At 41.6% G+C, this 13,819-nt stretch overlaps 1 protein-coding gene across 1 annotated transcript in view; it reads left to right on the top strand.

Annotated features, from left to right (window-relative positions):
- Positions 1–10,126: 10,126 nt before the first annotated feature.
- The window catches only part of NFIA (nuclear factor I/A), a gene marked incomplete at its 3' end in the record, with an annotated part of 123,381 nt that continues 119,688 nt past the window's right edge, over positions 10,127–13,819 (top strand). Inside the window, exon 1 of the mRNA XM_009587679.1 lies at positions 10,127–10,304. Within this exon, the coding sequence (XP_009585974.1) occupies positions 10,127–10,304 (178 nt within the window). The remainder of the gene's footprint in view (positions 10,305–13,819) is intronic.

The following is a 13,819-nucleotide window of genomic DNA, read 5'->3' as shown; positions in this document are numbered from 1 at the left end:
CCCCCCCCCCGCCAGTCCCATCGTAACGGCGGAGTTGGAGAAGCCCCCAGGCCTCCATTTGGCATGCGGGAGACGTGCCCCACTGCCGCGCGCTGGGAAACAGGTCGGCAACTCGTGGGGCTCGAGGCTCAGTCTCGCTCCGTAACCCAAGGCATTGGATGCTGTGCTGATGGATACCGTACAAATTCTTACAGTAGACAGATATAAAAATTGATTATCCAAAAAAGCCTGTTGTTAACTTTTCTAGCACGAGTAACTAGAGTGCCAGGGCAAACAAATGCTTAGAATGTTTAAGATACATATATATCTTGTGTCTTGCCACCTTTTCATGTAAGCTGACAGCTTACAAATGTCTTATTGAACTGTATTACTTAAAATTGGGGAGATACTGCTGAGGAACAGTTTTCTACATTTGATCAGTCTTGCAAAAAAGGCTGTAGGCATTTGTGGCTGCTGGTATATTCATATTTTAAATATATATTTTATGTAAAAATTTTACCATATCTTATTCCATCTGAGGAGTATATTTTTTTTTTACCTGGGCATACTGAAGGGTGACTAGCTGTTTTATTCTGAAGCATTTAAACTCAATAACAACATATATAGGCTTTACTAGATGCTTTACTAATTTATTGTGGCAATGTGGTATTTAGACCACTGTTTAAGTGAAGTTTGCCAGTACAGTTAAAAGAAATTAGAGACACCATCATTGCTAAATCACTTTACCATTCAAAGAAGAACTGTAAACATATGCATTCATTTAATTATAATAGTACCAATTATAAGAGAAATTGTAATGCCGAGAGTAGTAGCTTTTATGTGATCGTAATAATGGCATATATTTATCTTGGTTTGGCAAGTTGGGTCTTTCTTTAATAGTTGGCTTTGCTTAAATAGAATGTGGTTTGTTAAAACCCACACTAACCCCCACACCCTTCCATTTGTTATTGCCCAAATAATGAACAATAATCATGTGGTATAAATGATTAATGTATACATGGCTTAGCAAGTATCTTTGAGGTTTAGAAAGTGTTTTTATTTTCATTCTTGCACTGGACCAAGCATAGCCCAATTACATGTTACTCTCTAGTATTGGATAGAAAACCTTTTTGCTTCGGTAGAAGTGATAGGAACTTGAAGCCCGAGTCCGCTCTCTTTGAAGTCGATCGGAATTTCAGCGCCAGCCTCCGGAGAAGCGAGCCCATTGTTTCTGGGGCAGTTTGCTTTGTGCGTGTTATCTGCTAAATCACAATTTCATGTCACATTTCAAAACAGCCCGCGTAGGAGAGCCAAAGCCCCGCATTCCGTTCCTGAGCAATTAATACAGTCCACGTGAGGAACGCTCCATGGAGGTAGATGTCAGAAGTCTTCCAATTATCTCCAGCTAAAATAATCTCACTCGGCAACGCGTACAGCAGCGTCTTTTAATGTGTGTGTGCGACTTCCAGACCGAAGTTTAGCAAGTTCCGTATCTCGGTTTTATTGACATCTGATTTCTTTGGAGCCTAATCAGTCCCGGTGATAAAAAAACCAAACAAACTCCTCCCTTTCAAGATTAATTTTTAAAGTGTCAGCCGAACACGACTATTTTCAACAAGATTACCCCACGCAAATGAAGGGTGCTTTATCTTGTGCGCCACAGCGAGCGGCACAATGTTGTCACCGCGCCGCAGACAATGCCACCCATTTATAAGAGGATTCAAAGAGTTAAAAAACGCATTACTTGAAACTTGATATAAAACCTGTGGCCAAAGCAGGCTATGGGCTGGAGCACTTGATTATTCTTTTATCAATAAATAAGAGTGGCATACAGTTAATTTCAGCACTGTAATTGAGCGGTGCATTCTGGGAAGCTGCAAAGCACTGTAAGATGAGGAAATGTTTTAGAGACTAATCATGAGAAGAAAGGAGCCTTTCATAGCCCTTATGATGCTGTTGTCAGAGCTAAAGGCAGATAATGATTCAGTAATAATGGCACATTGTGAATATTTAAGCTGAAAAGATTGGGACAAAATGAGCAGACATTGTTGGTTTGCTAAACCGAACAGTTGGTCTTTGGGCTCCAAAACTATCTACAACTCACATTTGGGGCTCAGAAGTTGCAAAATTAAAAAAGCAAGATGTTTCCAGGACGCTCGGCTGGCACAGGGCTTGTGTGTGGAGCGTGCGCAGGGCCTCTTCACTTACTTTTGAAATCTGAAATTGATAGTCAAGGGTTTTTTCACGACTCTCTGAACTGACAAAGCACAATACGCTGCAGACTCTGTAAATCTCCCTCCATTTAGGTGCCAGAAGAAATCACTTTGGAAGAAAATCAGTTTTAGTAATGACCTAAAATATTAAATATAAAATGGAGAGTGTCATATTGCAAATAAGTAGACTCATTTGCATTTTGTCTCCGGGGCATTGGTAGCGCTATAAAGAGACATGCAGCTGAATTTATGTACATTGTCTTTTTTCCTCATTACTACATTCTGGATCTGTTAGTTGTCTTTCTTTAAACATCTGTTAAATGCAGTTTCATGAAGCCGTACGTTCCCATATGTTTGGGAACGGTATCAAAGCATAGAGCTTTTGGCCTCCTTTACAACCTTTTGTCTCGGAGAAAAAGGTGGATGAGCTCCGGGGCCGGATTCTGCTGAAGCCGAGGGCCAGAAGCACTGTTGCTTTCAGTAGGAGCCAGATAAGTTTTCTAAAAATGTAAAGACCAGCACTGATAGGGACAAAGAGCATTTCAGCCCCGGACCTTGGTATGTATACTTTAAAAGATTTTTTAAATTTTTTTAAGAAAAAGTGCAAAATTAAAAAAAAAAAACACCACCAAATTTCTGAGGCTCTTAGTGCAAGTTTTACTCTCCATACTTTTCTACATGTTAAATCTCAGAGAATTCAGAAAGTTTGCCTGCGTGAGGACGGGCAGGAGAAACTGTCTCCTGCACTTTTACAGGCACAGTAAGCACTAATTTATTATTATCTTTGCAATGACATAAACTATTCCAGCTCTTGTATTTCTTTTATAGAAACACTTTTAATGTGTACTTCACAAAGTAGAAGACGAAACAAACTCCTGCATCTATACATCTGTTTTACCTTGAGGAAAAGCAATTACTTAAAATAAATAGCTTCAAAACTTTAATCAAAATACAGTTAGAAAAAGTTTATCTTTTTGCAAAATTCTTTTAAAAAACATGCTTCGTGTTTATAGTAACATTCATTTTTATCCATATGCTTTAAATCTGTGTATTTACTTAGCTAGGCAATATTTTTAATCTTTTTTTTCCAAGTCTCTATTTTTATTGAAAAGTTTCTTACAAAGTCATTCATATATTAAGAAAATTTAAAATCCCAGGACCAGGTCCTCCTCTGGGGAAAAGCAGCATTGCTGCAATAGTCCACAGGCGCTGCAGTTGCCTGCAATAAAAAGAGAAACCCAGTTTCTTCATGGTTTCCAGGGCCCCAATCCTGCATACTTACGCACTTACTTCACTTAACTACTGGAAATGAGATCACCCGCAGCTCTCGTGTGTGCCTCTGCCGTGCAGGGAAGGGAGCCTGCACGGCGGGATCGCTCCCGCTACCAAAGCAAGCTCCGGCAGACCCTGCCTGAGTCTCTTGTGCCGTTTGCCAGGTAGACGAACCCTCAGTGGCCTGATTTTGTAGCGCTTTGCCGGGCAGCTTGCGGGCTTGGCACGACGCAGCGCGGGTGTATCGGTGTTTCTGGAGCCGGGGGCCGAGGTGCGGGCAGTGCCTGCGCTTAGGTTGGAGCTGCTCGGGCAGCTCTTTCATTCAGATTTGTATGGTGTTGCCCCCTTCCCATTTCACTTTGACTTGTCAGTTTGTTACAATTCCCCAGGTAAAAAGCAAATTTTAGTCTGAAGCACTGATTCAATTCAGCGTGCTTGGGTTACGTCTAAGGACTGGTAACTCTACTCTGTCCTTAAAGGCTTTCTTTCATTTGCCTTGCAAAGCTCAGCAGTCTCCCTCTGTCTCGCACTACGTACTGGAAGCGCGTTCACGGCGCAGTGCTTGAGTGCATCATCGTCAGATTTCAGCCAGCTCAGACGCGGTGGCAGTGGGATTCAGAGGTTTGATTTGCCCCAGTAACGAGGTCTGAATCATTAAATGAAGTAGCACTGCTAAATTCAGTGAAGATCTGGCCCACAGATCCTTTGCCAAATGTAGTCAGATCTGGATGCGGAATTTCAATTTCCCTAGTGTTTGGGTTGCTTTTGATCTTTCTTACCCAAGTGATAAAGAGACAAGAAGAACAGATTAGCGTTGGTCCATCTTAACGGTTAGGAGCCGTGTTGCAGCTCCAGTACAAATTGCAGCGGCACGTATAATCCATACTAACAGCGCGCTGCAGCAGGGGATTCAAGGCACAAATTTCCCCTTTGCTGCCATCATCAGAGCCTCCAGTTCATGCCGTCAAGAGAAATTCGTAATTGTCAAGTGCTCGGGCGACGAAGTCTGCGCAGGACAAACAACAATCCCCGATTTGTTTGTTCCGCCCTCTCTCTTCTTCCATCCAGGCCATCCGAGTTGTTTGAGAGCACTTCACATGTTGCCCTTGGCCGAGGACGGCTCTGCCTGGAGCATGTCCAACTTGGCGTGGAGACGTTCTAATAAAGCTCAAAATGATGCTCGTTGCCAGTGAGGAGGGGGATGAGGAAGGTGAAGGAAAAGATGGCGCCAAGGTCACCGTGTTTCGGCCTATAGCAACGTGCTTTTGCAGAAAGATGCATTTCTCTCCCCATTTTACTCTCAAACGCCGCTCTTAACAATGGTGATGATAATTTCATCAGTGTCGCTGATACTTGATATTTCTCATTTACATTGCACGTTTCATCTTCAAGGCTCTTGAAGTAATGAGCTAATCCTCACAACATCCCTGTAAATATTATTCCCCCCTTAAAGAAACTGAAGCAAGGAATTTAAGTAAATAACGTACGCTATTTATATTATGATGGCTTATAGGGGTTCTGGTGAAGGTCAGGTCCTCCTTGTACGCAGACATTATATAAATAAGAATCTATATAAGTAAATTACTCCTTGACCTGATGATTTCATACTTCAAATATACAAAACAAGCAAAGAATAGAGGAAAGGGAGCCCTACCAAAAAACCAAAATGACAAGGAGATTAAATGACTGAACAGAGGTAGTGTCTGGAGACTTGGGCTGAAGTCAGCTCTGAATCCCTGTCTGCTGTGTGTATTTGTCCTTTCACAGATGAGGGTTGTAAAGCCGGGATTATCAGAACTTTCTTTTACTAGCAGGTGACACACTTGCCGGTAAAATGGTAGCAAGGCCTCAACTTTAATTAAAACATATTAATATCAAGGTTTATATTCATTAGGGATGCAGAATTACCTGTGGGTGACACAGTAAGAGTAACTCGCTCTTAGCTCTTCAGCAGCTTTTGGAAAAGTTTTTGGCTTTCTCTTTTTGGACATTTTTTAACTGCTGAAGAACTGTAGTTGAGAGTCCATTAAAATGAAACTTAGGTTATTGTCTTAATTTAGCTCACAGCACTTGAAACTCCAGTGTCCTGTTTGTGAAACAGAAAGGGATTTCAGTGGGATAAGAGTGACCAAGCACATTTTTTCTGGAACTGAGGAGAATTATTTCTTGGTTCTCATTAACTGAGGCTTCAGTTCAGCAAAACACTTAAGCATTTACCAAGCTTTCAACAGAAGTCCCATTGCTTTTAATTTAGAAGAATTTACTTTTGTCACAACCTCTGCTTAGAGTCAGGGGCATGTAAGCACCAGCTTAGAGTTCGGCATGTGTTAATTGTTTAAATATGTTTAGCCCTTTCCCCAAAGCTGTTGTGAATGTTTAATGCAGTATTTACACTAGCCTTAGCACAAGGACTTGTGCTGTAGGATTGATGCTTGAACGTATACTTGCTCTGGAGTATGTGTCAAGTGCTTTGCTCGAATTTTCTGAATTTTTAAGTTTCTATTGGGACTTGACTTTAAGTTTTTAAGACAAAGCACTTTTCAAGAATAAAATGTCATTTAACATTTAATAAAGGCAACTATCTGCCTAAACCACAGAGTAACCGCGAAACTGGGAGAAGCCCTGAACATCTGCCGTAGCTTCTGCGCGGCGGCGGCAGTGCAGGACACCGCTACCGCGCCTCTCAAGCGCCCGGCTTTTCAGTGCAAATGCAAGTTATGGTGTGCTAAGAGCTTAAATACTGTAATGAGTACTTCCCCTCAAAAGGAGTTCATGTGGAAAAAACGGCATATTTGGTACTTCAGGAGTTAACAAAAGTAAGGGCAGATCCACTTAGAGAAAGGCCGGGGGGGGAGGTGTCACTTTTATGTAAGAATTCATTAAAAAATATAATTAGTTTATTTCAATATAGTTATCTCTTTATTATTTAAAGGAAAAGGTTACATGCAGTATATTTGGGGGAAGATTTTATTTAACACTTGGATGCGTTTTGCTCTAAAATGAATGCTTGCTCAAGAGTCTAAGAAGGCTTCATGGGAAGAGCAAAGCAATCTAAGCCATATGTATTGGGCAGTTTGCCAGTTGTTTGCCAATATGCCCAGGCCACCTGGCTATATATGCAGCCAAGTATGCCATTCTGACTAGCCAGCTTTAACCTTCAGGCTGCTTCTTTTTCAGCTCTTAAGAAACTCTAAAGCCCTCCAAAGTGCGTTGCATTTCCCCCATGCCAGTAGTTTGTGTGCATCCAGACGCAGGCTGCGCGGTCGCACTGACCAGACAGCTCGCAGCACCCATTTTCAATGAGTTCATCTTTTGTCTATAGAGCAGTTCAGTAGTGTTGAACCCGGGCCATAAGATGAGTCTGGAGATAGCAGACTGAAACCTTTACCCATATGCCATAGTTAGGCACTTTGACTGACAAGTCACAGTTTTTGTTCCCAATACTGTAGAGACACTGTTTTATGGGCGTGGTTTAGGAAGGATTTTGTTTAATGTAGTTCACCACTATAATTTCTTTTCCCGAGTATTTGCATGAATTGTAAGAGAAGTGAAGCATTTAGCATAACTCAGGCATTAATGGCATATTGTTTCATTATTGGGGTAATTTATTTAAATGTTTATTCATTAAATTTCACTTGCAGCCAAAAATATCTCAGCATTCTATTAATCTTTAGTTACATTTTGGGTTGTGGGCAAAGCCTAAAACAAGTACAGTATCCATGGCAGCAATTTAACATTTAGTAGATATCAGATATAATTAAGCTATTCTAAATATTGAAATTAAGGTAGGAAGAAAAAAAAGATTATATTCAATTCAGTAAACACAGCATGGGAAGTTTTGGTGTAGCAGCCAGCAAAATCTTTAACTGCATCCAAAGTAAAAGGCGTGCAGTCTGCTGTAATTCTCTTCTGTTTTAATAGAAAGCAGTTCGGGGACGGTATAGCGTGGGGACTTGCCCTCGCTTTATAGCTTTAATAAATACGGCGGTGATAGCTGCATTTGCAGGCTGGGGAAGGCAGGCGTGCTTCTTGGAGACGTGTTCTATGTCTGCTTCGCTTTACAGAGGTACGCATATTTTTCAGCAAGCACACGCGCGCTACAAAAAGTTTCTGTGCTCTGATCTCGAAGTGGAGCCTGCGGTTCAGATCGGAAAGCTCCAGGCAGAACTCGCTCAAAATGGCCACGGTTTCCTCCGTTCGCACACCGAAGCCATAAATCTGACACAGCTTCATTTCAAAAGATCCATGAACCTGAGGGCCTGATATTTGAAACTCAACTTCTCCATTTGCAGGTGGGATTATTTGTGGAAGTAAGCGAGAGCACGCAGGCATCTCGCTGCCTGGCCGATCCCCCGCTCAGGTGGCAGCAGGACTTTTTTTGCAGCCTGCAAAGCCGGGTATGGAAAAACTGACACCCTCCCCCCTTATTTTTTAGGCACAAAATTGAAGATTAAACAAAGGAAGGGAAGTTAAGGCTTTTGAAAAAATTGGGCCCCGAGGGAAACTTTGCCAAGTTTCTCGTGAAGCCTGAAACGAGCAACTTTACGAGGAAAGTTTTGCCGCGCTCGGCTCGCCGCACATTGTTCCCATTGCCCTGAAAGCCAGGCTGCTCCCGCACGGCCACCTGCGCCCGCTCCGATCCCCGACAAAGGCGGACCGAGATCAAATGTGGAGCCCACCGGCACTGCAATTTAATCCAGCAGGGTTTGCTGTTGAGTTGCATTGAGGTATTCTTTGTCCCTACGGACGTGCTGCCTTTGGGGAGCCAGGCATATTGAATTGCTTTAAATCAGAACCCATACTGACATGTTCAAGGTCCCTTTTGGGGAGGCCCGTCTTGGGTTTCCTCCGTTAAGAAACACGTTGCGGATCTGTGACTTATTAGCAGTGCGTCGTAGCCGTAGCCGTGCGGCATCGGTGACACGTTCAATAAAGGCCCAGAGAAAGGCGCTGTTGCAAATGCACAAAGACAGACATAAAGGGAGCGGGAAAGTGTCCCGGTGGGTTTTGCAGTCTGGCAGGTGAGATGCAGCTGCAGCCGCCCCATCTGTGCTACCTTGGCCTGCTATGGCTGTCAGGATAGGTAACTCGGGCTATGATGGGAGAAGCAGAGCAGAAATTGAGACAGAGAATAAAAATTAAGGTTAAAAGGGAGAATAATGTTCTACGGGCATTTTGGGGATACTAACAGGTCACAAATTTTCACTTTAAACGTTCACTGGGTCCCATTTTGTGTATTGCACTAATACATGTCTGGACAAATATACCCACTACAGTTTGTATCGTTTGTTTACTCAGCCTTGTATCAATCTGGCGATTTCCATATAATATTTAATCTAAGTGATGGGCTTTGGGCACCGTATTAATAGTATCTTGCCTATCACACGCTTCACTATTGTAAATCTGTTTATTGTTTTTCTGCGTGGGTGCGTGCTGCACATACACGCGTTCTTTCTTCATTGTTGCTCTGTTATTGTCCTTTTATTTATTTGGACCCGGTTTTGCTTTCAGATAAAAAGATTACTCATAAATAGCAGCTTTGTCATCCAAGAATTTCCAAGCACTTAAATTTTGAAAGGTTGTTCATGAAAAGTTGTTTAAATGGGAGCATTATACCACCGTATAATATTTATAATATTAAGTATCTGCAGTTTAGTTTGATTGTTCCTCGCCAAAGCTTTTCTGCGAAAAGGACTGAGAAAAATGATACCTGTGTATACTTCATAGCAATACTAGCCTCTAAGGACCAGATTTTTTCTTCCACCATTTCTCGCCATCTTCCTCTTCCAACAAACCCTCCTCCCATCCCAACCACATATTGTATTGCAAATATGCAAAAACACTAAAGGCTTAGTTCCCCTCTTCTTGTAAACACAGCACTCCCATTAGCGGTGAGGCTGCCCATGCCTTTCAGGGGGAAAATGGACTCTGAAATGCTTGGGAGAAACAGCAGAGCTCTCATTCATGTGGCTTGGGTTGCAAAATTGAACCTACTCTGCTTATTTGCACCTCCATGCCAAAAAAAAAAAAGTGCTGGTGCGCTGGTCACAAGTGCAGATGAAGCAAACTAATACGGATTTCCGTACTCTAATAACAAACAGGGATGTTCGGACGCCATTGCCAATTCTGCATGATTGACTGTTAAGTCCAGAGAGACAACCCTGTCCCATTGAAATCAATAGGATTTTTGCCGTTGGCTTTCCTGGGACAAAGATTTCATTTCCAATAATCCACCACCTGATTTTAGGCATGTCATTTAGTAACTGATTCGCTGCTAATTTACAGGAGAAACTTCTCCTTTTTTTTCTTTTCTTTTTTTTTTCCCCCTTTTTTTTCCACTGGCTTTACATCTAGTAATAGTTCTTTCACAAAAGGTATCCATTTTCCTTCAGGTTTTTTGTCTTGTTTTGTTCTGTTCGGGGTTTTTTTTGTTGTTGTTTTTATATTTTACTACATACCATAACATGGGAAATGGTCCCTCCAGGCATGACTGTTTCAGACGAGGATGTGGTAAGTTGAGGATATATGTTGTTGTGTTGAATTTCATCACGCCTCTGCACATCCTTAAAGCACTGTGACATGCACTGACTTGGAACAGCTAATCCACACCTGGTGACAGGCTACATCACCGTGGCTCAAAATTTCAGCCTCTTCCCTCGCGTATGGGAAGAGGTCATGTTCCCCTTGCCTGCTACAGGATGCTAACAGATATAATAGTCAGGACACGGAAACAGAAGGATCTGTTAAAGGGAGTTGTCATGATAAACAGGTGTGATATTCAGGTTGCTACTTCAGGGAATCTCGGGAAAGGAGGCTGGTTAGCTGAACCCCAAGCAGATGGTAGGGTTTGTCGTTGCATAAGGCACAGCCTGAAACAAATTTTGACTTGGTTAGACTGAGGCAAACCAGGGTTGACTTCAAGGGGAAGAGCACGAGCTCCGTAATTTGTTAGAATTTTGTGTTTAACTTTTATTTCATTATAAAGCCAATCACCTTTGAATGAATGCAAATGACTGCAGCGTGTTAGATAGCCCTGTCGTGGTTCAGACTCTTTTGGGTGCTGAGGTTCTCCACCTACGGCCGTTACAGGGCTTGGCTTACTGCTTGGTCTCCAGGTTAGCAGTGTGTGACTGCTCACACAGATCTGTACGCAGGTTTGAGAGTTGATACTTAAAGTTTGGGATTCACATGCAAAATCTACGGAGGATCTGTCTGTGAAAACCTTTTGAAGTCAGGAACTTAACTAATATTCCAAAAAAGAGGAATGAAAAAAATCTCAAATAAAGTATAAATTAAGGCAAAACATGAAATTAATAAGAATTGAAGGCAAAAATATGTAGTGTCTTAAAATAAAAAGTCATTTTGTGCACATACACAATTTATTAATTTACAGTTGCATTTCTGGAGGCACTATTTCTGTTCGTAACTCTCAGTTACTTCAGTATAGGAAAATGTCGATTTCCACTAAAATTCTGTCAGCATTGATATCACAGTTTTATCACAGTTATTTATAACCCATATACCAACCTGATTATAATTAACTGTATATAATTTGTAGGGGTTGCCAAATAGCGAACAGTTATTTGCTACGCGAAGTATTTGTGTAATTAAAAAAATGTCAGCTAGTGTATTAGAAACATTTCATACAGCTGGTTAAATAGTTCAGAACGTATTGGTGAATAATACATTAATTCACTGATGTATTACATATTGAATAAACTATTTTAATAAGTTAAATTGCATTTGACCCACTAGAGTTGACTCCTACTCCACAAAGTATTGAGTACCACCTTGAGTCGAAGGAGCTGAGGGCACTACAGAGGAGGCTTTATCAGGTTGTTAAATATTAGGGCTTGTGAGTATGGCAGTTAGGTGTATGCTTAGGAGCGCTACTGAATAAAGAATACAGTTCTCCAAGACACTGTTCTCCCGAGGTCTTTCAAATGTGGTAACTAGAACCTTTTTTAGGCATAAAAGTATTTTTGTACTTTTGCTTTTGCAAAATCAATATGGTGCCGTTAATGCAAAGTTCACTTTTCCACTCCGTAATTACTAAGGTCAATATTATACAGTCATTATTAAATAAAAAAAAAAGTTCCCACCCTGTATCTAATCAAATTTCAGGTCCTGCATTCTGTAAGTTCATGTTATAACTTTGCCATATTAATGAGGAGTTTGTGCAGCAACCCTGGCTAAGCCGTGCAGCTATATTATGTAAGTGTTTTCCCATATGGTAAGCCTTGTCTGCAGCAGCATATAGCACTTTTGTCTGGTGTAATGCTCTCCTTTCCCCAGGTTTTATATGCCTAATTCAGTATCAAGAGAAGTCTAATGAAAGGGGAAATCTAGCCCCTGCCTTGTGGCCGCTGTGCTGGCTGTCTCTCTGTCCTTTACCTGTGAAGGTCTTAAGGCAAGACGCCTTGGGAATGAGTTTTTGTCTATGTTTTAGGTCAGTAACAATTCCATGAGATGCTTAAGTGATTTTATGGCTTTCTGTTGTGCTTTTATATTGTATTCAGAGCAGGGAAGCAGTAAATTTAGAGAAATAATAAAATGGGTTTCTATGTTCTCAGTATTTTTAATAAAATTCAGTAATCAGCATATTATAAAGTCATAAAAAGGTATAATTTTTACTGCAGGGAATGTCCATTTGAAGAGGGCTCCTGGATCACGGCAGCGATAAGCAGGCAGCGCTGTCTGTTGGGTTACTTATCCATGGCACCAGGAATGTCTGTTGTTCAGATGTGTGAGCTCCAGCCTCGGTTTCCGTTCACGGTTGCCGTGTATCATCGCAAGAGTGATGATAACGCCTCTTCAAGGTGGCACTATAGTGACAGTTTAACATGGCAAACTTCTGCTTGGCAAACAGACAGCGACTGTTAGCCAATATTGGCTGAGACTCGCTGATGATACCACGTAGTGTATCCTTAAAGAGGATAGTTCTTTGGACTTGATCCCGCTCTGTTTTCTGTCATGTGCCTCTCAGTCCAGGAGAAAAAAGAGCAAATAAATGTATCCACCCTCCTTTTTATGGGTGCGTTCACCCTCCTTTTTACACGGGTATGCTGAGGAATGGTTTCCTGACATAAGCTTTTTACTTTCTTTCCTTCCTAGGAAATGGTCTGGAGTTTGCAGAGTTAGAAAGCATGCTTCTTACATGCTAAAAAAGGGGTTTAGCGTAACGCTTATCACCTTGATCACAGGGAGGTACTTGCTATTCTTGAGAGACTCAGAGAGTGTGTACCAGCAAACCCTGCAAGGCAGGATGGAAATCTCCCTCTGGCGGGTTTTTTCGGTTAACCGAGTTAGGGTAATCTCTGGCCTGTGCTCAGTAACTCAGCCCTGAAACTCTGCAGCTGGAGATTTCAAACATTAAGATTCTTCTGTCCAAACATGCTGTTATATCTTCTTTTGCCACTAGAGTACAAAATCAAACAATCCACGTGTACTGCTTCTTAATCTCTACCGTTAACTTCTATTAAATAATGCATTTAGTATTATTTAAAATAGTTGCTTTTTGTTACCAATGTAACTTCCGTACGATGCTCTCTGAATGCCTCTCCGTCAGTAAAATAACTGTAAATGTTAACAAGCACATTTTAAATATGCTGCTTTTATGTATAAATGTAAGTTAACATCTTAACAGGAATTCCATTTTAGTATCTGTCGTAATGTTTTGATGATCCCTTCTGATACCGTCTGTGTACTAAGAATCTCATTCCTCAAGTAACGCTGTATTGTTATAAGGTTATTCTTATTTTACAATCTCATTTTGTGAGCTTAGTGATACAGCTGGAAGCGTACGGGCCCCATTTTAGGCAGCGGCCGCTACGATGGCACCTGTAACTTATGTCCTCAAAAAAACGGGGGAGGCGGGGGTGGTGGTGCAGATTTGCAGACGTAGTTTGCTAATTGTATTGAGACATCTTTGAAATTTCTGCATGATTCTCCTTTTTTGATCTAAGCTTTTGGACTGCCTTTTGGCAACGGGAGTACTTCGTGCATACATTTTCATGTGCTTTGGTCACAGGCCTCTGGGCATGTGCATAGGTTACTATGTGGGTGGAAGTGGAGTCGCATCTTGCTCAGTTCAGAAAAACATTGCTTCAGAGAAACTTTGTCTTGGTTTGTTTTGGAAGGAGACCTCATGGATCTTGGCTTGAGGTGAAGCTGTTAGGGTGAAGGTCATGACAAGCTGTACGATAGGCGATGAGACTGCATGAAAGCCTGTGTCACGAGCCAGAAAAAGTGCCGGGCTGAAGCCGAGTAGATTTATTTTATCCCCACTGCAGCTCAAATCAGATTGCCTTCTCTACAGCTTCAACGGGAATTTACCATCCCTTCTTACGTGTTAG

This window comes from Fulmarus glacialis, unplaced genomic scaffold (assembly GCF_000690835.1).
Source record: "Fulmarus glacialis isolate BGI_N327 unplaced genomic scaffold, ASM69083v1 scaffold39281, whole genome shotgun sequence".
Classification (NCBI taxonomy): domain Eukaryota; kingdom Metazoa; phylum Chordata; class Aves; order Procellariiformes; family Procellariidae; genus Fulmarus; species Fulmarus glacialis.
Note: the sequence above shows the minus strand (reverse complement) of the source record. Positions and strands in the feature narration are given on the sequence as shown.